This window comes from Pseudoliparis swirei, chromosome 8, assembly GCF_029220125.1.
Source record: "Pseudoliparis swirei isolate HS2019 ecotype Mariana Trench chromosome 8, NWPU_hadal_v1, whole genome shotgun sequence".
Taxonomy (NCBI): domain Eukaryota; kingdom Metazoa; phylum Chordata; class Actinopteri; order Perciformes; family Liparidae; genus Pseudoliparis; species Pseudoliparis swirei.
Genome location: NC_079395.1, coordinates 13,992,959 through 14,017,215, shown reverse-complemented (window position 1 = coordinate 14,017,215; position 24,257 = coordinate 13,992,959). Strand labels below are relative to the sequence as shown.

At 43.0% G+C, this 24,257-nt stretch overlaps 2 protein-coding genes across 2 annotated transcripts in view; one reads left to right on the top strand and one right to left on the bottom strand.

Moving 5' to 3' along the window:
• Positions 1-9,491, top strand: part of ece2a (endothelin converting enzyme 2a) — a 42,921-nt gene extending 33,430 nt beyond the window's left edge. The window contains exon 2 of the mRNA XM_056421810.1: positions 7,952-9,491. Coding sequence (XP_056277785.1) covers positions 7,952-8,242 — 291 coding nt within the window. The 3' untranslated portion in view covers positions 8,243-9,491. The remainder of the gene's footprint in view (positions 1-7,951) is intronic.
• A 5,973-nt stretch (positions 9,492-15,464) lies between these two features.
• Positions 15,465-18,399, bottom strand: camk2n1a (calcium/calmodulin-dependent protein kinase II inhibitor 1a). The gene is made up of 2 exons (XM_056421813.1): positions 17,948-18,399; positions 15,465-17,297 (listed from the first exon to the last, which is right to left on the bottom strand). The coding sequence occupies exons 1-2, from the start codon at positions 18,120-18,122 to the stop codon at positions 17,227-17,229; spliced, it is 246 nt and encodes an 81-aa protein (XP_056277788.1). The 5' UTR covers positions 18,123-18,399; the 3' UTR covers positions 15,465-17,226.
• Between the last annotated feature and the right edge of the window lie 5,858 nt (positions 18,400-24,257).

The following is a 24,257-nucleotide window of genomic DNA, read 5'->3' as shown; positions in this document are numbered from 1 at the left end:
TGTGAATACAGGCATTCGAAGCAGTGCAAGGATGCTGGGAGCGTGGCGGTGGGCGGATGTGGGTGTCTGAAGTGTGTCTCTGTCTTTCTCCGCCGGTGTGAAAAGAAGTGCAGTAATTAAAGTCAACCTCTCTTTCTGGTTCCCAATGGAAAGGGAAGGCGGCGAGGGCGAGGAGGCTGTGAGGGGGAGTGGGAGAGATAAAAGCCAGAGACATTTCTTTTTATTTCTTGATGAAAAGGGAAGAAAGGGAGGTTTTAATTTTAGCCTGGCATGCCAGATTGCCATGAGGGGAGAATGTGGCAACTGAACGTGAAGATGCTGATCGGTTAGGTCCACGCGCCAACACAACACAACACACCCACACACACACTGACACTAACATCTCACAGCATGGACACACTGTTGAAAATGTGCCTGAAGACGAGAGTTTCCCCTCATTTGAAAGGAAATGACCGAAACACAACTCACACCCAGTTCACAGCTACATTTATTGTAAAAAAAACGATCGTTTATTGTCTTTATTAAACTCCGGTAATCGCCTAAAGTCAACCCCGCTATTTAGGCCACTGAGCAAGACTCCTCTGAGGAAGCTTGTCTGCAGCCTGAAAGAGCCTCGAGTCCCAGTGAAATGTTGATGTTTACTCCCACTGTAAACACTCAGTGTTGTTTTGTGCTGTTGGAGCTGTGTTCTCTCATCAGCGCCGCTCGTTATCCAAACTTCCTGGCAATCTCCTCGTCTAACGAAGGCGTGAGCTTCACTGTTCTGCTGCCTGGAGTTTCTGTTTGGAGAGGTGTCTCGTCCTGACCTACATACGTTACCATGACCAGCACTAAACATTTGTCTCCATGGCAACGTGAGGTGTGAGAGGGAGGGATGCGCCTACTTGAAAGCCAGGATGTTGTCGTCTTCCTGCGATAGCCCGAGCCTCCACAAGCACACACACACTCATGTATATCAAAACAAATATTCAAAAGGGCGTCAAGCCTCGAAATCTGTATTTGTAATCGACGTCAGCTCGTCTGTCACGTTAACTCCAGCACGGGAAAGCTTTTCTTTTTTTGTCCTGGCAGGGCAAGGGTGGATAGATGATGAGCGAGAGACGAGAAAGGGTCTTTGATGTATAATGTATCTATGCAGTGGGTGGGCGGGGGTGATGGGCTGTGCGCTGGGTGAGGAGAGGGGAGAACAGGAGGGTAGCGGAGAGGGATTTTAGGGTAAAGGTGGGTGGGCAGAGTAGAGGAGGCAGGAAGCTGGATGTTGGAGAGCGGGAATCCAACAGTCACAGTTTCCCTGTGATCCATCACTGTGCCAAGTAAGTCTATGAAAATATGACCTCAATAAAAATAACTCCTCCCCTTTCTCTCGGCCCCAGTTCAAGTATTTGTTCTTCTGTGCATGTTTAAGGTCTGCACAGGGCACAGGCTGCATAGCTGTGTGTGTGTGTGTGTGTGCCTCTCACTAATCACCCCCCCCTGCCCTCCATCATTGGTTCAGAAGGGGAACAAAATATAAAAACAGTAATAACGTTTTAGTGGTCAAACCAGTGTTTTTAAATTCTCCCACGTTTTGGATGAAACCCATATAAATGCCGGAAAAGACTGAACAGTGTTTTTTGTCCTTTGTGACGATGTCATATGAGGTGATCATCGATTGATAAACTGTTATTGTGCATTGGTGGAGAAGCATAGCAGGATACACATTGGACCCGGACCAGTCTGGCGGCGCACTGGACCAACATCACGCCACCATTAATGACACCACTAACATCATTCCTCTTCCCCGTTGCCATGTGCTCGGTTGTGCTCATGAGACGTCCTCTTCTCCTGCGTGGGTCACCGTCACAGATCATGTCGTAGAAGTTGACCCACTGGAGGCAAACAAGGCGACGTCATCATCGAGAGGCGTGTGAGATTCTGACGCGTCACGCCGTTCTTGTGCTGACGTCTTGTGATCTGATCCTGGCAGATGGTTTAATTTGATTTATTTATTTATTGCATTTGTTAAGTTACAGCATCCAGTGTGAGCCTGCAACAGCTTTTGTGGCTTTTTGTAAATTATGGATGGGCAGATAAAGATTAAATAAAGACATTATATTTTTTTAGATAATGAAAGTGCATTTACAGCCATAATAATAAAAACACAATCAGTGACTAGCCTAATACTTATTAACCATTCTCCTTAGTGTGCATCTTCTCCCACATGTAATACTATAACTACATTTGTTCTTTTCTTATATTTCTCTTCAACACTGGTTTAAGAGCTGAGTCGGTCCTGTAAGCCACTCAGCATGTGATTGATTGAATGATTGTAGAGAGAAGAAAAATATAGAAATAGTGAATCACCAAAAATAGGTATAATCTGAGTCTTATCGCATCGTCCACCTTTTTAGTTTTGCAGCATTCAACCTCATCTCATGGTCTTTAAAAGCAAATGGATTTGAAGAGTGACATCACAATAACATCTTTCCTCATCTGACCTTCATACCGGTTATCTCATGTTCAGTATCTTTGGGCAAACCTGAGCTCAATGGGAGGTAAATAGGATGAATAATAATACTGCAGTCCAGTGAGAGCAGGAAGACAAAGCAACGGATAGGAGACTCATCTTCTCTCTGACTAATGTTTGGCAGGACACATACAAAGTTAATATTTCAAAGGTTTGAACAAGTTCATTGGTTTCTCAGTGCAAAGACATTTTCTTCTTAATTTATAATGAGTGATCCCAAAATAGACAATTTTGTGATAATATAGCACTAAAAAGTTGATTCCCACGTGAAGAAATATTTGGAATAGATGGGAATATTATTACAGAATAATTGGTGTTTCAAAAGTGTTGACCATCTTAAAATGGCATTGTGATGACCTGGGATTCCTCGTGGGGATCTGAACTCCGGATCTCAGGTTTCCTCTTTGTTGCAGTGCACTCAAGACGAGTCACTCAGACACAAGCTCCTTCCACCACTCAATAATTCAGGAGAGGCCATGATGCGATGTGTGTGTTTGGGTGAATTAAGTTGGGTCTGTGTGTGTGTGTGTTTGTGTGGAGTGTGTACGTTAAAGAATGGTTTCAGTGGTGTGAAGATGGACGCGACCAGACTGGGGTCCTCGATGCTCTTGGAGGAGCCCTGCGGCCCACTCAGGCTCAGATTACAGATGTCGGACTGAGAGTGGATTTTGAAAACGGACTCATAGTTGTGTGACGCTGTTTCTTCACTCCAATGATCGGGTGGAGCAGCCGATGACCTGTCCATCCAGTTAGTGGCTCTTAACCTGGGTTCGATCGAACCCCAGGGGTTCGGTGAGTCACTCTCAGGAGTTCGGCCATTTTTCTTCTTTCCAATCCTTTTTCGAGGATGGCAGACATGAAAACTAACTTTGTTGCAAAAATGATACGAGAGCGGCACGATGCCGAGGTGACGCCGCGCCTTTCTGAACTCGTATCTGTAAGGCAACAGCAAGAGTCTCATTGATTTGCAGTCAATATTCATTAAGTTATGTTTCCGTGTGAAATTCACGTTTTTGTGCACTAATAAAATACACACCTTTATTTTGAAAAAATCATATTTTACTTTGCGAATTACGAAAGGTTCGGCTGATGCCCTGATGAAGCTTGCCGGGTTCAGTACCTCCAATGCGGTCGAGAACCACTGAGTGAGAGACTCAGGCACATTTAAGACCAACACTTGTTTACCTGCAGCATTCAGAGCACAACAAACCTGCTTGCTGTTGATCCTTCATCACGTAATGCCACCACTCTGATGTGTGGGTGGATGATTTACACAGTGCCGGAGCTGTTGTCGTAGTACACTATATACATAGAGAATTTGTATAAATATGACTCACCGCCCAGCGGGAGGATCTCAGTCAGTGCTCTCTCCTTAGAAACCCATGATGTGGGATGGGGGTAATTTCTGTGTCAGCTGGTTTAAAATGTCCTTAAATATCAGAATGTGGTGTTCAGGCCGACCTCCGGCCGCCAGCCGCCGGCCCGGCTCACGAACAATGACGGTTCTGGCCGAGCTGTTTGCTGTAGTTCAGTGTCGTCTCGAGTTGCAGTGACGCTTGCTCTCCGATCCCCGGTGACGTGCGGCTCTGGAGTTACACTGCACGGGTACAAAGTGTGCAGCCATACATCTCAGTGTCATGCATAATGGCTGAAGGGTGAGGTCAGGGTGATGCACTTTGTTCACTCCCACTTCGGTCCACTAACTCACCAAAGAGTCCAGAGAACTCCACCTGTGCTGCACTGTCCCCGCAGTCTGAGCCGGCATTGTGAGGAAACTGTCATCATGTTTTTTTTAAAGGAAAAGGGAAAGACGTGATTCCCAAAAAGGATTCCCATTTCTGTCGTTCTACTGAGCATTTTGTGCCTCTTTCAGCTAATTACCTTCGCATTGAAAATGCAGAAGGTTATGTTTTGATCGCCGTGTATTTATGTATTTATTTGTATGCGTGTTCCTCGCATAACACAAAAAGTATTAAACCGAATTGCATGAAATTTGGTGGGATGATTGGTTATTATCCGGGGACCATTTGATTAGATTTTGGGATCGATTGGGTCAAAGGTCAAGGTCATGAAAAGGTCAAAATCTTCTTTTTACCATAGTACGGTCAATTTGTATCCAAGTGGCATGCAACTAATGCCAACATGTTCATAATTCAATGCCCAATCTTGTGATATGCGAAGGTATGCGCTCTACCGAGTGCCCGTTCTAGTTGTTTTCTGTTTCTTACACATAAACTGAACGGTTCCACATCAAGACAAGGAGAGGACTCATTGGGGCTATTTTAGCACAAACATTTGAGGTAGGTTCGCAGTTAGCCTAGTGCAAAACAACGTGGCTTTCAACAACTGCTGAGGTGTGCTGTATCTTCTGTACGTTGCACTTGTAGGAACAGAGCAGGGGGCAGTGCGGTCCAGCTGGCAGGAAGCTTATTTCTGTGAGCTCCTTCGTAACGAACGACCCTCACCACGCTCATATTCTGGGCTTGAGGAGCAGTGGTCCGCTTCATTTCTTTGTGATTGTCGTGGTTTCAATTCTGAATTCTGTGAACTCTTTGCCATGTTTTTGTCTGGCTCTCCGTCGTGTGTGGACCACCCGAGGCTTTTCCCTCGCATTGCCGTGCCTCGCATTACTCATTCCGTCCCATATTCAACGACCCCTCCACCCTTCCTCTCGTTGTTCCTCCGTGTCACAGTGGAGAGTGAATAATTCATGTTCGGCCTGCTTGCTGGTGGAAATGAATCATGTGAGGAGAGCAGGATACACGTGCTCATATCTCAGAGCGACTCTCCTCTCCAAGGACCGGGGAGGCACCGTGCTCCTCCACAGCTTCATAGACACAACTACTCCGTCCTACATTACCAACCCATGAAAGTCACCTGTGAGCTGAAGCTCAGCCACAGACCACGTCTCACTATGCTATATGAATATATAACTGTATGAACGTCTCACTATGCTATATGAATATATAACTGTATTGAACGTCTCACTATGCTATATGAATATATAACTGTATTGAACGTCTCACTATGCTATATGAATATATAACTGTATGAATGTCTCACTATACTATATGAATATATAACTGTATTGAACGTCTCACTATGCTATATGAATATATAACTGTATGAACGTCTCACTATGCTATATGAATATATAACTGTATGAACGTCTCACTATGCTATATGAATATATAACTGTATTGAACGTCTCACTATGCTATATGAATATATAACTGTATTGAACGTCTCACTATGCTATATGAATATATAACTGTATGAATGTCTCACTATACTATATGAATATATAACTGTATTGAACGTCTCACTCTACGATATAGTATAGTGAGACGTGTAATAATGCCTGATGCCATAAACTGTAGATCTACAGTCTGGCATCAGGGCCTCATGAATGATAACATGTTCTTATATAGTTCATTCTTCCCTTCAAACAATAAACGCCCATGTCGTGGTGGTTAATTGTATAATATTTAAAATATACAATTAGAAACAATGAGGTCCACTGAGCAGCGATTTTCATCCGCGTGTCACAGAACTTCGTCAGTCGATGGAAGTTGTCATGGAGATAGTTCAGTTGTCATAACTCGATGTACTCAAGTTTTTTAACACTGTAACCCAGTTTCACAATTCACAGGGTCTAAAATGATCCATAATTAATGGAATTTAACAAACATTTTACAAGTCTCAAGTACAGTAAGTCTAAAGAGGCTCAAATCTGTGTTTCATGGTCCTCAACAAGTCCTCAAGGAATCTGAAACAGTAGCAACCGTAGTGGACTTTGCTGCCGGCCTCCGACGTCGGGGAGGAAAGGTAACATAACTGGTCAGAGAACGTTATTATCCTCCACTCACCTGTCCTCAGGTTGTGATGGTCATCGCATCTCTGCTAATGTTCGACCGTTCTCTCCCAAAGCAAACCAATATGTTGAACCGGTCTGCATGTTAGAGGAAAGAACTCAGACTCAGTTCCCTCTCTCACACACACACACACACACACACACACAATCACAATCTTCTCTGGAGAAAATCCCTGCATGAGTCAAACTAAATGTGTCTCTGCATGCATGTGTTTGTGTTCATTTTCACATTGTGTGTGTGTGTGTGTGTGTGTGTGTGCACTCTAATTTGCCTGAGCTCTGAGTTCTCTGAAGCGTGACTGCGTCCTGATGCACACGTGTTTCTCACACGAAGGATCGACACACTGGAGTGTTGATGGACCCAGAACAACAATTATTCATATCTTGGGGCCCTCGCAGTGTTCGTACCGTGTTATCAGATCACGGGGCCACACGGCCATCACTGCGGACTGAAAATCTGCATCCTTAACAACCGAATTGAGGGGCATAAGTGTCCGTCCAGCCAACAAACAACAAGCAGTCAGAGTTTTCTGTGACTCAGTTTTGGGTATCATTTAGAAGATTGCGTTATCCACGGCTCTGCCTGTCCTTAACCCTCCTGTTACCTTTACATTTACTACCATATTTTACCCTTGGTGTCAATTTGACCCCAGCAATTAAAACCTCCAGAAAATTATTAGAATTAATATTGTTTCCCAAGTTTAAGTGTGAGGTACTTTATGTTTGTTTGTTGACTACCTAAATAGCCCTTTAAATATATAAAAAAGTTGATATTTCTTATATGTTTGACACAGTGAAAAACAGCCTGGGGTCAAATTGACCCCAAGGAACACCGACATTAATAATAATAATAATTCATTTCATTTTTATCGCACTCTTCCTTCAAAGAATCTCAGAGTGCCACACATATAGTGAAAACAAATTAAACCGATTTAAACATAGTTAAAGCAACCCATAAAAATAAGAATGAAATAGCTGACAATAAATTAACTCAAGGTAAAAAATGCCTTCCTGAATAAAAAGGTTTTCAGGCCAGTCTTAACCCTTGTGTTGCCTTAGGGTCATTTTGACCCGAATCAATATTACACCCTCCCCCCGCTTTAGGATTAATTTGACCCCATTCAATGTTTAATGTCGGTGTTCTTTCGGTAGTCAACAAACAAACATAAAGTGCCTCACACTTAAACTTGGAAAACAATATTAATTCTAATAATTTTCTGGAGGTTTTAATTGCTGGCGTCAAATTGAACCCAAAGGGTAAAATATGTTAGTAAATATAAAGGTAACAGGAGGGTGAAACATTGAATCGGGTCAAAATGACCCAAAGGCGGGGGGAGGGTGTAATATTGATTCGGGTCAAAATGACCCTAAGGCAACACAAGGGTTAAAAGAGTTCAGTGTCTGAGTTGTCTGAGACATTAAACATTGAATGGGGTCAAATTGACCCGAAAGGTAACAGGAGGGTTAAGATAAAATTAACCGGTGTCTTGTTGTTGATGTGAATTCAATCGGCACAGGTCTGAGTCGTAGGGCTTCTCATACGCTCCCTCTCCCTGTTCTTCTACTTCCAGGTTGGCCGCTGCCTGAAGCCCGCGGGGCGCTTCGTCTCCGTAACCTTCTCCTCGCCCCTCCTCAGGAGACGTCTCTATGCTCGCACCGAGTACAACTGGTCCATTCAGAAGTACAGTTACGGAGACGGCTTTGAGTATTATGTGTACGTAATGACCAAAGGGGAGGAGCTCAGCCCAGAAGATGCAGCTCTGGAGAAAAAGCTACTGGAGGACACCGAATCACCACCTGCCGCCATTGTCTCCATGCAAATGGAAGACGAGGAAGACTTCCTGCTTAATATTGAATTCTAGGAACACGTGAACTCTGAGGGTTATCAGTGAGCTCGGCTACGGTCACTCGTACAACAAGAGCTGCCTGGGTGACCACACATGTCTACCTCTCGTCAGAACTAGCTGCTATGACTTTAGCTGTGGTTTATGTTCGGCACAGATGTTCATATCGACATCTGTGAGGAAAGATTTGAGAGGATTTGTTTTCTACAGGATTTAGACGATGCCCCACCAGGCTCTCTCAACATGTGGTCAAGAGAGCAAATAATGACCAAATATACATCCAAATACACGTGGTGAATGCACGATAATTGGGAGTTGTTGCATTTCCAAAGAAGAATTGGAAACAGTAGCATAATAATCACGTTTGAGACTAACCAAAAGAAACCGTGGAGTTACTATTTACAAAATGTTCAAAATGGTTGTGCCAAATAAATATAATAAATGTATCGGAGTGTACCCTAAATAAACACATCTGTTGTCAAACAGACCTAATTCACTTATTTTTTTAATACATCTTTATTACAGTGGTGCCAGCAAATATACCTCGTGTTTTTGTTTTTGTAAATCACCTATGTGTATGAAAAATACTTAGATTACCCAAACTGACCACTGATGTTTTTAATGTGACGATTACAGATAAGGTAGCTTCACGATCAACTTTACAGGATAAACAATGTCAACACGGAATACATCTTTGGCTTGAACTCTTGGAGTGTCCCTGTGATCCGAACTAAAACATTGTTTTCTATATGTTTTCTGTGATTGTTTTGTTTTTTGAGTCAGTTTGTGATTACTCTAGTCGTCTATACTATGACTCATCATGTTTCTGTCTGTTTCATCATGTTCTAAAGCTGCTAGCATCAGCTTATGTTGTAATGCAGGTCATAATCTACTCCCCTCTACCTCCATCTGCCTCATGGATGTGGAGGTCTGGATCGTGGTCCATGCCGACTCCCAACTATACACTCTGTCATACTCATTGAATGTGTTGGAGCTCTGTAATGACTCCTTCTGGTCACATGACATCTATTGCATGTGTCCATCTGGGGAGAGGGATCCTCCTCTTTTGCTCTCCTGAAGGTTTCTTCCCTTTTTTCCACGTGAACGTTTTTTTTCTTCTATTTATTTGGGAGTTTTTCTTGCTCTGATGTGAGGTCAAAGGTCAGGGATGTCGTATGTGTACAGATTGTAAAGCCCTCTGAGGCACATTTGTAATTTGTGATGTTGGACTATATAAAATAAACTGAATTGAATTGAATAATATAAACTTGTATCTTTTAAAACACAATGGTACATCCCAGTGTTCCTAATTGTTCTATAGGTCCATGGAAAGATAAAGAAGGCAACGGGCTCGTCTAGACACAGCAGCTCCGGCCTGCATGTGCACTCAGTGTTAAAGTCTATTTATATGTCGGTCCAATTCTCCCTTTGTGGGTTGCCTGCATCTGGACGGCACTGGAGAAATGGCGTGTGTGAAACCAGCCAGTACATACAAGTACCAGCCCACCCTGCGTGTTACCCGTTACGGAAACATGAGCCGAGTCTCGGGTCCTGTGCTCTCTGCTGCTTACATTTAGACCTGGAAGAGAAAGCCAGGAAGGCTGGTGACTGGAGGGGGGCACCACATTGATAAAGTAGAAATCATTTATTTTTAATTCTCCACTCAGATCTAATTACTGCCTATTTTTAAGACAGGAAAAAAAAATGGTGCATGATTTTTCAGATGGCTCTTCTTTTACATTACATTACATGTCATTTAGCAGACGCTTTTATCCAAAGCGACTTACAATAAGTGCATTTGTACAAACTAAGAACAACAAGAATACAGAAAGTCACATTTTCTTAACGTAGTCGAACTATACCATAAGTAAGAGCCACTGAAGTGCAAATCTGTGTTTTAATCCAGATATAGTCGGAAATGGTGTGTTTTCAGTCTCCGGCGGAAGATGGAGAGACTTTCTGCTGTCCTGATGTCAGTGGGGAGCTCGTTCCACCACTGAGGAGCCAGGACAGCAAACAGTCTGGATTTCGAGTGGTTAGCGCGAGTTCCTCGACTTCCTGCCGGTGTAATGGTAGTTTGTTTAACTCCAACTTTGCTGTTGACAAAACAGTTTTACCTAAAGGTCTTTAAGCTGTCCTGTAGCTTTTAATCTTATCCCACGATCTTCTTCAGCAAGCCAGTTAGCCCGGTTGCCATGTCAGTAACGGTTGGCTAAGCCCCGCCCCCCTCAGTGCGGTGTGTGTGCGCACATGGCACATTTTGTGGTGCCATTTTTTCATCAAGTACTGTTTTTTCAGTTGTATCTCAATCTGCTGTGCTCTGCAATAACAGGATTATGAACATTTATCTATTATCTGGTTTCCATGGTGACGTGTGGGTCCAGTGCCCAGACTCCCTGAACAGGAGAGTTATGTAAGTTAGAAGGTTTGATCATGACAATAAAGACGTGAAACACATAATGATGGTCAGTGTGGTTGGATGGAGGTTAGAAATGTCCCTGATGATTCTGATGGACTTTCTCTTTAAGTACAAGTTGCCAACGTTTTCCTCAGTTTGCCTGAGTTGAGTTTATTTTTTCTTTAATTTCTGTTCTGCCGATATATGAATACAAGTTGAAAACGGCATATTTTGTTGTTGCAAATAGCGTTTTTCAGACGGAGTGATGCAATGACAGTGAGATTTAAGTTGACTGGACTTAAGTTACATAACCGCAGAGCTGGGGGTGGGGGTGGGGGGGGGGGGCTCTCGCAGGAGAGCTTAAGTCATCACTTTCTCTTGAGCACAAACCTTTTCGTCTTACTTGCAGATTCTTTTGTTTCTTTCGCTGATCACCTGAGTCATCCAGATGTCTTCGGCTATGATTTAATACAGAGCACTGTGTGTCTGTGTGTGTGTGAGAGATAACAGAGCCAGAACTTTCTCTCCCGCTGCTAATTGCCCTCCATGCTCTGTTGCCCAAGGGCAGCAACAACACTAATCTACTGCATGCTCGATGCCTTCCTCCCTCTGTCTTCCTCTGTCACTTATCTCACAGCCAGCCTGCATCGATTGGCCCTGAGTGCATTGGTGTGTGGGCGTTCTGTGAGTTTACTGCATGCTTTAACCAAACATCTGTGGCTTCCATCGGCCTCGCTGTGTGTGTTTGTGTTGAACTGTGTCACGACACCCCGTTGAACTCTGTGCTGACGGCAGCGACACTCAAAGCATCCTCGTGATTCTTGAAGGGAAATCCGACAACAATGGTCCTCTATGTTTGTTGGTTAGTTCTAATGTACTAACACAATTATTTAAGGACATGTGGGACTGCAGGAATAATAAAAATAATGTGTCTAATGAGGCGAGAAATACAAGCGCTCAGACAGTCGAACAGGTTTTTAAAAAAAAAATTTTTTAAAGTTAGTCAAACTTATTTCTCAGCTGTTCTTTCTATTGTTGTCATTGGCGACTGGCTGAGTGGTGGAGGAGGGTCGTCCTTCAATCAGAGGACCGGCGGTCCGCTCCTCAGCCCTGCTAGTCCAATTCCACGTGTCCGTGGGCACACTCAACCCCAAATTGCTCCCGCAGGCTCTTCCTGCAGTGTGTGGATGCTTAGGGAGGCCTGATGGGCATCGGTGTATGAATGGGGGATTGATGACATGAAAGCCCTTTGAGTGGTTGGAAGACGTGCAGTCCATTTCACACGTTCTCCTTGTTCGCTTACTCGATGTTTGTGCCGTTAGCTCCTTTAGCTGCAGGCCGCCGGCCCAGTCGCTGCCCTTTTGAGACCCTTCACAGGCAATGCAAACGCTCCCCTTCTCGTCCTTAGCACCTTAACCCTCCTGTTACCTTTCGGGTCAATTTGACCCCATTCAATGTTTAATGTTGGTGTTCTTTGGGGTCAATTTGACCCCAGGCTGTTTTTCACTGTGTCAAACATATAAGAAATATCAACTTTTTTATATATTTAAAGGGCTATTTAGGTAGTCAACAAACAAACATAAAGTACCTCACACTTAAACTTGGAAAACAATATTAATTCTAATAATTTTCTGGAGGTTTTAATTGCTGGGGTCAAATTGACGCCAAGGGTAAAAGATGTCAGTAAATATAAAGGTAACAGGAGGGTTAAACATTGAATGGGGTCAAATTGACCCTAAGGCAACAGGAGGGTTAAAGGATCTATTCAATCAAACATTATTTTGGAATTTCTTTAATGAAAACACCAAGCTATAACCTATCGCCTATGAAGCACGGGGCTACAAACAAGCAGAGATAAGATGGAGAGAATGACTCACTCTCCTTGTCAGTGGAAAACAATCTGTAATGTCTTTATTGTGGACTTGGAGGAAGAACTGCCACTGCTCTAAACAGACCGGTGTATCTGCCCATCTCCCTCGGGGCAGCAATATGGCATCATATACTGTACGGCTGGCTTATGTAACTGGAGGACGAATATTAATGGATGTCCGCTCAGGATGGGGCGAAAGTGGAATCGGATCAAAGCTCTTTGTTCTCACTGCACACGCTCAGTTTGACCCGAGAGCTGAGAGTGGCTTTGAGCTGTGTGTGTTCATGTATGTGAGGGATGACAGCACAGTGGCCCTCAACATGTACTGCTGTGTGCAATGGCGTGTTGTTTGTTTTGCCCATATATCTGTCACGCGTGCATCGCTCTGTGTTCACACAGCGACTGTCCACTGGGAAGGCGTCACAGCATATCTGTGCTGACCCCAGGACGGCCAGCACTTCAAGCCCATCTGCCAGGTCAGGACACCGGAGCCCTCGGGTTACATCTACAGTCATGTGACCTCTGACCCTGACAGTTCTAATAATAATAATACATTACATTTCTATAGCGCTTTTCAAAATACTCAAGTTATAATGTGATGACTGCATGTATGTGTCAGCAGAGGGTAGTAGCTCATTAGTTGTTGCCTGAGATGTTCAAGTCAGACCTCCTACATAGGAATTTAAAGGATAATTATGCGTTTTTATCTTTGACACATTGTATTGTTGCTGGTGAAGCTTCCTCGGTCTAATTAAACGAGAAGAGCAGTGTGGACTTTGTTTCAGTTGAAACCTTTTATCATTGTATCGTCTGATATGGATGTTAGAGTGTAGGAGGAAGGTAAATCCTCTTCAACCGCCTCACAAGGACTATAAAGCCTCTCCGGTCTCATCAGAGTCCAGAAATCTGATAAAAATATGGATGACTTCTATTTATAATGTATTTTTATTTTTTTAATGAACGCTGGCTCATTGTAATCAGGCAATACATCATCCATTGAAAAGTATCGTTTCGTGTATTTTAATAGTTCGCGGACAACAATGAAGCTTGATGGCACAGAGGCAGTTTTGGGACACCGACAATAATTAATTACTGGTTTTGATCTCTTAATTTGAATGCTTCATAAAGTGGTGGCCAGAGACCAGGTGGTGGCAGGCTGTCCATCCCCTCCATTCTCGTGAACACAATAATTCACACTAATGACTAATAGGATAAAATGATGAAGTGATCACATTTTACAACTTGACTGGTGAGTGGAGGTAAACAACCGTGAGGTGGTAATTCTAGTTTTATAATACTTAAAATATCCCCATTGTTATTCTCTCAGCCTATTGTCTGGACATATTTAACACGAATAACACCGAAGGGAGAGCAATGCTGCAGCTTATTGGTAGTGGGACTTGATTTAATTACTTTTAAAGTCACATGTTTACAGTTACACTCGTGATAGGAGAGAGGCACGGAGCAGAGCCGATACCATTCAACACGTGCCCAAATATGTCAGTCCAGTTCCGGCCTTCCAGAGACGCCCATTACTGTGAAAAGTGTAATTGTCCATGACGGTAGACACACACACACACACACACACACACGGCATCCACAACAACAACATGGTCGATAGCACTATGTGTTCATTCAGGGCAGTTTTCATGTCATCAAGACAGTCAATAATCTCTCTGATGGGAATCTGGTCGGCTACATTGATGACGCTTTGTTGATGTTCTGTTATTAGAGTGAAGTGCAATACAGTGTCCTGTGAGGATCAGTGTTCAAGCTTTGTTGTCAGAGCATGTAGCTTTTTACAGACGCGGTCTGATACTGAACATGTTTTTTTCCAAACGATAAACTGCAGAGACTGAAACTGAAGAGAACTGTGGCATGATTTTCAGGAAAAAGTCATTTATTTCTATTGAGTTATCGATACTGAAGCGGTTAGTGTACCGCAGGGAGAAAAGGGAGATATCAACCGGCACAATGTCCTGAAACTGTTGGCAAACAGTGTAGTACGGTGTTCTAGATCTGGACAACGTCTTCTCTTCCTCCTGAGATCTGTTGATGTGATCAACTCGTTATTCCCTGCCATGGTATTTGTACCTCTGGGGGTTCTGGGAAAGATTGTGAAGTCCCTCAGCTAATATGTCAAACAAATTGAGATTTAAAAAAACAAAAACATTCAAAGATACATCCTCATGTGTTTCGGAGAAAATAGAATAACAAATGGCTGAGATCTCTTTCTATGGTCACAGAAACCAATAGGCACATTGTGTGCTATGGGTGGTGTTCCACCCACCTGAATCTGTTCACCCTCACACCATTTCATGTGGAAACTGACAAGCAGAAAGCGTTAAATGGTTAAAATGTCCAGTTTCTGTCATGGCGTCGGTTGGACAAAGACGTGGATGGGAACACCGTCATAAACCACATGTTCTGGTTTTAGATTTTTTGGTGCATTGTGTTTTTTTCGAGGTTTTCTAGCCAAAGCCCGCGTTAACAGCCCTGTTGAAGCTTTTGTTTGAGAGCGATGAGCACACTGCACATGTAGACTTTGAAAGATGATTATGTGGCTGGTTGTGGACCCCCAGGGGTCTGTGGTTTAATGAATTCACTCGTGTAGGCTGGCACAGAGCTGTTTAACAGCTGATGAATCACTGTTCCTTCCCTGCTCTTTAATTAAGGATCAGTATTTAATGTCATGAGGTCATGACTACTGAGCCCAAAGGCTACAAACAAAAGTAGATGATATTTTCTAATGCTGAAACTACATTTATTAAATAAGCTTATTTATCTTCTTTTTTTTATTGTCTTTGTGCTTTGCTGAGGGGATATGTTCTGCGATGTTTTTTCCCCTTGACTTGTAATCTCAGAACTAGCCCAGACCCGTCTAATGTGGGTCCTATTTGGGTTTTATCTTCCGTTGAATGCTATACTAAAATGTCTTGAGACAAAAGCCATACCAAAGAATCACATTTACATGTTCTTTCACCATTTATTAATTCACCAAGTACAGTGAAAATGGCATCATAATATACAATGACTCATTCTTAGAATGTCATGACATTTGTGTTTCTTTTTTGCTTCATAAAACAATGTTTCATTATTGAAAATATTAAGGTTTCATGCACGATAAACCATATCCAGTTTCTTTTAAATAATGGTACAAAATAATAAAAATAAAAAAACAAAAACTGTAATGTCCAAAATCGGTCAAATAACAACATGTTATTTGAAGATACTCGTAAACAGTGCAATATACTCTAAAACTGCCATTTTCTAACAAATTCATCAACGAAGCTCAAGTCACAGTAAACGATTTCTTAATAATAGTTTAACATTGATGTGTGCAAAAACCCCAGACACATTCAGTTAGTCTTTAAAAAACGCCCGACCTCTGATATCGAATGAGACCAGTCCACCAAAATCTTAGCTTTGCCTCCATGAAGCCGAATCTCATTCTGAATATCCTCTCTGAAGTAGAAATATTTTTGTTGATGAATTGTAAGACGATAGACTAGCATATAATTTAAATGACAAATATTTAGATATAAAAATACAAATATGACTTTTGTTAAAAAGAAGCGTGCCAGGGTAAGAGTAGTGGCACCTACATTGGCACCGGAGTGAAAGTTCATGCAAATAGATGGAGAAAAAACGTATAGAAGACAAAGGACGAATATTTGCAAAATTAAAATAACCAAATTATGGAAAGTATATATATATTTTTCCATCGATTTCATGACTTTTGCTTAAAACATTTACAATATTCCCCACATCGTTGCTGGCCTCTGTAGATATCGGAGTAATTGAAAATCCGGAAAAAAGGAGAGGGGGAAAAAAGATATGTGCAGATGTAAATCAGCTACATGAAAGTGCCACGCCGCACCTTTAACCACAGATGGGTAATGCAAGAAGAAGAAGTAGAAGACGAAGTAGAAGAAGGATGTAGCCTGTGGTTCAGATTTAATCTGTGGCCTAATACTCTTTTAAAGGCCAAGAGCAAACAGGGCTTCTACTACAGAAAATATTAACATTGCACCATCCTCGAATATATGTTTTTACATACAATGGGTCTCCTCTAGTTAGCAGGCTCGAGAGTCTGGTTGGTCTACTTTTAAAAAGCGACAGCAGCAACAGGAATGCATTGGCCCAGTGCTGAAAGGACAGCTCCCTTGAATGCACCGTCGCTGACCGAATCAACAAAGCAAAGCCTAAAGGAGGGGGGAGGAGGGGGGAGGAGGGGGGACGTCTGAGAGCTGAGCCTACCTACTGTACTGTACAACCTATTGAAATGGGGCTGGGATTTAGCATCAGCCTCCAGTTGCAGTATTGTGTTGCTGACAGCGCTGTTGGAAAGGAAAAAGAGATGGTCGTGAAGTAATGACAAGTTCATCCATCATTAAAGTCAGCAGAGGTTGAGCGGTGTCCGCCATCTCAACATCTTGCTGCGCAGCAATAGTTAAAATCGGGATTCGTTTGGAGAATTGCCAGCAAATCCCATGAAAAAAATCTTGGTCTTTTCCAGAGTCTTCCTCCCTCTATCGCTTTTTCTTTCAACATTTCTCCATTTCCCGCCGTCTTTTCCCCCCTTTTTTTTCTCTCTCTCTCTCCATTTCCTCCCGTCACACCATCCTCGCTTCGTGCCGTCGTGTTTCTCCTGCAATCCTCGAACATGCACAGCCGACAAGTGCTTCAAATCGGTGATCAAAAATTAAAAAGTCTGCAAGGCGTCGCTCACGTTTAAACGCCGGGTGAAGACGTGTCTGTCATCCCCTTCAGGACCTCGTCTATTCGGTCGTCCTCGATGACCACTGTGAAAGAGAGAGAGAGAGAAGGGAGGGGGGGGGGTCGGTTATTGAGACCATGAAGGGAGAGATTACATTTCTATAATATCTCATTCAATCGGGAGTTCGTTGTGTTTTATTGAGAGGTCAGTGGATGCTTATGCAGGGGATGCCATATGGCGCATTAAATAACCAAAAAACAAGGAGATGAAACGTGAGTGCTGTATGATTGCAGGTGAATAAATCAATTAATGCATTAAAGCACTTTTGCAAATCCTCGACCTCAGGTATACGCGAACTTGATCAAAACAACTCCGATTATATATATAATGGCGTCGAGCCAGGCATGTTCCCCTTCTGATGTAACCCTATGGTATCGGGCTCAGCATGGGGTGTGTCCTTACACCGACATCACGTCTCGAGCTGCATGTAAACAGCTCGAATGCGGTCGACACACGCACACACCTGAAGAAGTATTTATCCTGTATTGCATTTTAAAATATCAAAAGTATGCTTGATATTGTCGACACAACATTATGAATTAAAATTTATGATATTTATTACAATATCGTGGACCACAAAGGAGTCCCAACATAATGTGCCCATTGTCTATCCCATAATTTATGGTGTCCATCCAGACAGCATGCCTCTAAATCCTGTATTCAACCATCCTTTACCTCGCTTGGCTCTGCCGATCTGTCCCAGCTTCGGGGGTCTTTTCGCCTGCGACGCAGAAAAAAAGGCGCTGGTGTCCTGCAGTCCGCAGCTGTAGGACATCTGGTTGACATCGCTATCCGCCCCGTAGCCGCTCATCTGCCCCTCGTTGTTGTTGTATGGCAGCACCTCGGACATTGTAGCACGACGCAGAAGGATCACCCGCGTAAATAAGAAGTAGACGCAAGTCTTCCTCTGCGACTTTATCTGCTCAAATGAAGATGTAGATTCCCGTTTCTTTGTGTGCAAGCTGCAGCGGTTGTTGTTTTCCTTTCTGAGCGGACCTCGGGTCGCTTGTTGTTGTGGTCTCGTCGGGGTGTCTGGTTGTGCTGCAGCTGCAGGGAGAGGCGGCGTGTGAGTGAGAGAGGGAGAGGTGTGTTCGCCCGTGCTGCTCGCTGGTGTCTGGTGAGGGAAGTGGGAGATCCCGGGATCATAAAGGAAACCCAGGCAGAACGGTGAAGTCATCCATCCGGGTTTGTGCGCTCTCGCGCGCGCGCGTGTATGGCAGGGGACCCCGAGTGGGAGAGGAGCAAGAGGGCCATCAGCAGGCGAGAGATGCAACTGCACGAGGGGCACTGAGGCAGGCTTGGAGACGTTGGCTTGTCTTTAGGATGTCTGAGGGAGATGCATCATGACAGATACGTGTTGTGTGTCTGGTCACATGAGTAGTTAGCATTATGGGTTTAGGGTTCTAGTTTTATACGAAATATTCAAAAATATCGGACACAGTATAATGCTTTGAGAAGTGTTTGTATACCTCGATACTTCACTGTTTTACTTAATGTGTTTTGTGTTCACTTAACTAGCATTAGTTCAGTAAACGGTTTAATTGTTTGACTTTTACTTCTTCCACCAAGGCTATAACAGAGACTTGGACACAGACAATAAAGGGGAACTCTGCGCTACTGATGATGCACGTATAAAGGCCAGTTTGTTCATAGAGTTAGTGTCTGGAGTAAAATAACCCAGATGATGTCATCTTTGAGACACAGACTGTGAAATGGAGCTTAGTTGATGCGGCATTTACCTGGCAGGAAGATTCTTACAAAAAAATGACATTGTTTCATAACAGGAAATGTAGAATCCAATGTTTTTGGAGCTTCACCCGTACGGAGTAAAACTTCTTTTATTCTGCTTCTTTGAGTTTTACTTTTTCTGTTATCTGTCTCTTGTGAGTCTCCCAATTTTTTGAAAGTGAAATACTGATTCATTCGTCTGGCCCTTTAAGGGCTAGAGCAGCAAAAGAAATTCCAAACACTCTGTAACGACTCGTGTGTAGACCCAAATGCACCCTCGACTCCAGGGATCCTTCGAACTTATATTCCACACTCTGGAGACGGCAGGCAGAATATCAACAGGACGAAGGGCTGGTAGGTTCTCGGGGAGTTGGACTAGCGGGTTAACCAGGGACAGGCAGGGTCGGCAACAGGAAAACAGTCTAGAAATAAGTGCTGGAGAGTCTGGCATAGAAAAGGAAGAACAATCTGGCAAGGTGTGTGTGTGTGTGTGTGTGAGGCAGGAGACTATATAGGGATTTGATTAGTGATCAAAGACAGGTGTGTGAACAGGTGAAGGAAGTCAGACTGACGAGGTGGGAGTGACTGAACCACAGAGTGAGGAGCTGAACTGTGACAACAGGTGTGTGAACAGGTGAAGAGAGTTAGACTGACGACGGGGAGTGAGGAGGGTGTGGAGCTGAAACTGTGACACACTCGACTCTAACACAATATCTATACATTATGATCAACTACTATATATATATTTTTAAAGCATGACAAAGAAACGTGATGACATAACATACATTATAGACTTTCTACTAGAAATGCAAAAAACAAAACAACAACGTATGGCCCTGGTTATGTATCAGCAGCGAATATGTGAAGGGCTCTATTCAGCACCATGGACAGAGCCAGTGCAATGTATACAAGAGCTGCATTTGAAATGACGTCATTCTTCCTTGCCTTCTTTTTGTTGCAGTCTGCGTTACAACATTCGTCCTTGTAGCATATGCTGTCTCATAAAAACTAAAATAATGAGCTGAAAGAAAGACTATCTTTGGAGCAAACCTGTTTAAAAACTCTGGGCCGCGCTGACCTATCTATAAACATGTTATAACCTTTTCATTGACGTAATGCTCCCCGGTTTTCACAGCCAGTCTGCACAGCGGCCCTGTTAAAGTGGCCAGCTGACACTCTTTGTGATCAGTGCGGTTGGAAAGGCTCTTGTATCTCCTACGGGGATAAGATGTGTGGCGACTGGAAAGCCGTATGGCTCGCTTTCCACAGAACATTGGACAGACAACCCCCCGTAAAACTACTGATATGAGTCCCGAGAGCATTTACGTTAACCACCACTTTCGAAAACATTGGCTGCATCTTTTCTTTGGAGACAGGTTCAACCCAAAACGTCTATTTTCAGGCATTAAAAACATAACTCATAACTTTTTGGTTTACCCAATTATGTTTCTTTTCTCTCATGGCTCCACTCTCAATGCGTGAGGCTGTGTAGTGCATCAGGGATCATGCATCTGCCAATCTTTCTAAATGTAATTCCCCAAAGCTCCTCCTGCCCAATAAACTGTATACAGCCCCAATCTGTCACAGGCAGAGCAGTTGATTCATGGATGGATTTCACATGATGTCATCAGTCGGCAACCTGCTGCTGCACATGGCACCAGGTGCTGACCCATGGTCATTATTTAGGGAAAAACATGCTGGTGTTAAACCAAGTGGAAGCCCTTTCTTTCACCCCTACCCCTAATATTGCCCCGCCTCGTACATAATGTTGAACCCGGCGCGCTTAAGTGCAGCGACTCCTCGTTCGGTCGTCCTCTCCTTAGTTCCATTGATCTTTCTCAGTCCACATGCTGTGATTACTCCTCCTCTGTCCCCCTCTTTCTCTCTCTCTCCATCTCTGCCTCTTTAGCAGACAGCATTCAGGCTCACTCAATCAATCCCATCATCTCTGATAGGGGCACCCACCCTTAAGAAGTGTGTGTGTGCGTGTGTGGTGTGTGCGTGTGTGGTGTGTGTGTGTGTGTGTGTGTGTGTGTGCGTGTGTGCTCTTGAAGCGCTGCCTCCAATTATAAATGAATGACTCTGCTTAGTCACTCACTCTCCACATCTCCCCCCTCGAGCAGACCATGGCGCCGTTGAACTTACACAACCACACACACACACGCACACACACACACACACAGCAAACTAGCTGAGGAAAAAACCCAATAACAAGCAGAGAGCTAAGAGCCGAGATCCATTCCCTGTGTATCTCTTAGGGTTTGTCCCTGTGTGTGTGTGTGTGTGTGTGTGTGTGTGTGTTTGTCTGCAGGTGTTTATTTTAGGAAAACTAAAAATGTAAGTGAGAGGATAAAGAGAAAGAGGAAAGGCACACGCCATCTGCATCCATGGATCAAATAAAGACTAAAGGTATTACGTGTGTGTGTGTGTGTGTGTGTGTCTGCCTTCCTCATCATGAATATGGATGTGGTTTTGTTCTCAGGCATAACATCCTCCACTATATGGTGGGGAGTGGGGACATTGGCAGAACTCCTTCTGTGGATCAGTTAACACGCTGCTGAGACATAAAAGCTCACAGCTGTAGCGTGCAACATGCTGAAGGTCGTGTCCCCCCCCCCCCCCTCCCGCACATACATAGAGAATGAAGCTGGGATGGAAGGTGAAATTTTGATGTTGTTTGGTAACATGTTGATGTTTACAGTCGTTCTATAGGAGGAGACCTTTGCAGTGACATACAATGTGGTAACACCAACGACTAAGGCATAAAGCAGTGGTTCAAACTTAAAGTATTGATTTCATGTTGAGAGAAAAGAGGATGAATCATGTTGGACCTCATGCACCACAGGCCGTATTTCAACTGCACGTATTAGGCTACTATTACTGCGACTTGGTTGACCCTGAAAACACATAATCTGCAGTACATTGTTATGGGATGTAAATCAATTGATTTGTGTTATTAGAATACAACGTGCAAGTTTTCTAAGAAACCTTTTATAAATTTGTATTATTAGTTATTAGGGTCAGGAACCAAGTAAGAAATGTTTGCATTGCATTGAACATTGCAAACAAATTACAAATATATATAATTTTACTGTTTAAACAGAAAAAGATATTCAATCATTTGTTAAATAATTATTTATTCATTTAAAAAACTAAAACACATGCTGTTCACCAAGTGGACATGTGAACAATTAATGAACTTCATGATTGAAAAATAAAGTGTATTTCTTTGTTTGTGCTTAAAGAGGCTTTACAACCTTATAGACACACCCACATGTCGCTATCACCAGACTTTGTAATTCCCTTCATCTCCATTGAGATGCTCCCATCCCAACTCTATATGGGAGAATCCAATTGTGTTTTAACACCCATGAAAGTGTACTTAAAATATTACCAGTAACACCACTTTAATGTGATGTGCTGTTAATTGTGATAATGTCCTCGTTGGTAATGTCATAACTATCCACAAACCTCACTGTCACTGAAACTACTTGACCTGAGGAAGATGTATTGTGTATTGTGACAGTATGATATATGAGTTAGAGTAAACAACACACTGACTCTGGAAAGATATTTTCCTGTTGGATTCTTCAAAATGTCATTTTTCATGACTCCATCCACCTCCATTGTCCTGGGATGGCAGAAGTAAACTCAGAGAAGGCTTTCCTAGAACCGGAGCAGCCAGAATCAAAACTACCTGCATGGCTAGCAGAGATAAGTGAGGACATCTTTCTTTTTCCAGTTCTGGGGATAAACAATTTCTTTTTCCAATTGTGTCCAGAACTGATGTCCTAATAACTGGTGTTTGGGTGAATGAGCTTTGTAAAAACGATGCACTCTGCTCAAACTCACGGGCCAAATAGAAGAAATCTTTAAAACTGACCAGTGTATATTTCCCTATGACACAATGTCTGCCTCTCCTCGGGGGAAGGAGCGCTTGTTTTGTTTATGAGAGAAGAAGCACTGCAGTCCCACGACTGTCACAAAGTAGGTCACTCGTCCCACGGTTCACTGCACGCTCAAAGCAGATGGGTGACAGCGGTAATTGGCATCAGGCACTGCAGCGCGCTGCGATGGCTCTCTCTCTCTCTCTCTCTCCGGAGATACCGCATCTCTACCTTTCCTCCTGCTGCCTGCTGAGTGGCTGCTAATGCCAAAGTCAAAGAGCCCCCCCCCCTCCTCCACACACACACTCACACACTCACCTCCATCTGATATAGTTTTGCTGAGCTATTTTTAGATGCAAGAATTCAACAAACAAAAATAAATCTTCCTAAATGAACACTAAAACATGATAATACCACATATGTATATGTTGAATTGAACCACAAACATGAATTTGAGTGAAATGAACGACTATTGCAAGAGACCACGATGGAAATAAGTGCTGGACTTTGTTTTGTTATCTCTTTACTGTATTTGGAATTTCAACAACATTTAAAAGAAACTGAGGTAAATTGCTCCATCTGACTACATCATTTAAAACAATACTTAATAGTCTGTGACAGCAGCAGCTCCGTGAGGCTGAGGCCAGAATTACCTTCTTCAGCTAAATGTTCACATTAGTTTGCTGACATTCTCATATTTACATGTTTAGCAGGTGTGTTTACAAATGATTAGCCTTATTAGCCTATTAGCGTTAGAGGTGAAGTCAGTGGATCACCAAAATCCTGAGGCTTTATCGTCGGATATCTGAACCGAGTTTCATGACAATATAAAAAACAATTAATCCAAAACCAAAAAATCATACATCCGGATGACAACATTACAAGTCATGAGAAATACTAGCCGAGCTCAAGCTGCTATTAAAAACCTTTATTTAAAACCGGTACTCCGAATAAATAACGTTTTTCCGAATGTAACCACCCTCTCCCCATGAGGATAAACACCCCTGAAGCTCAGACGATTAGCGAATAATCATCTCATCAGAAGATTTGGTCCGCTATCAGAATGGATTAAACCGGAAATCACAGCGTACATTAATTGAATGTGACTCGGTAATCATCAACTGGAGCCAGTGTCTTCCTTCCCTGTCGGCCAGCTCACTGTGTATCTCACGGCCCGAGAAAGAAAGATGGAGATCAATCTTTTATTAGAACTCAAATATACACAATTATTCACAGCATATGCGTAACAACTGTCAATAGCAAAATAACATCAACATTTATTTTATTCATAATGCAAGAAGAAATGGATGTTTAAAAACATTTTCTTTTTAAATTCCACTTAGTGATACTCCTGTTTGGTTCTTTATTGA

Bases quoted from the DNA above. Each gene is read 5' to 3' on its own strand.
- camk2n1a (XM_056421813.1), bottom strand. From the start codon at position 18,122: ATGTCCGAGGTGCTGCCATACAACAACAACGAGGGGCAGATGAGCGGC. The intron at 17,298-17,947 runs GTAAAGGATGGT...TCTCTTTCACAG, and splicing joins GATCGGCAGAGCCAAGCGAG to TGGTCATCGAGGACGACCGA.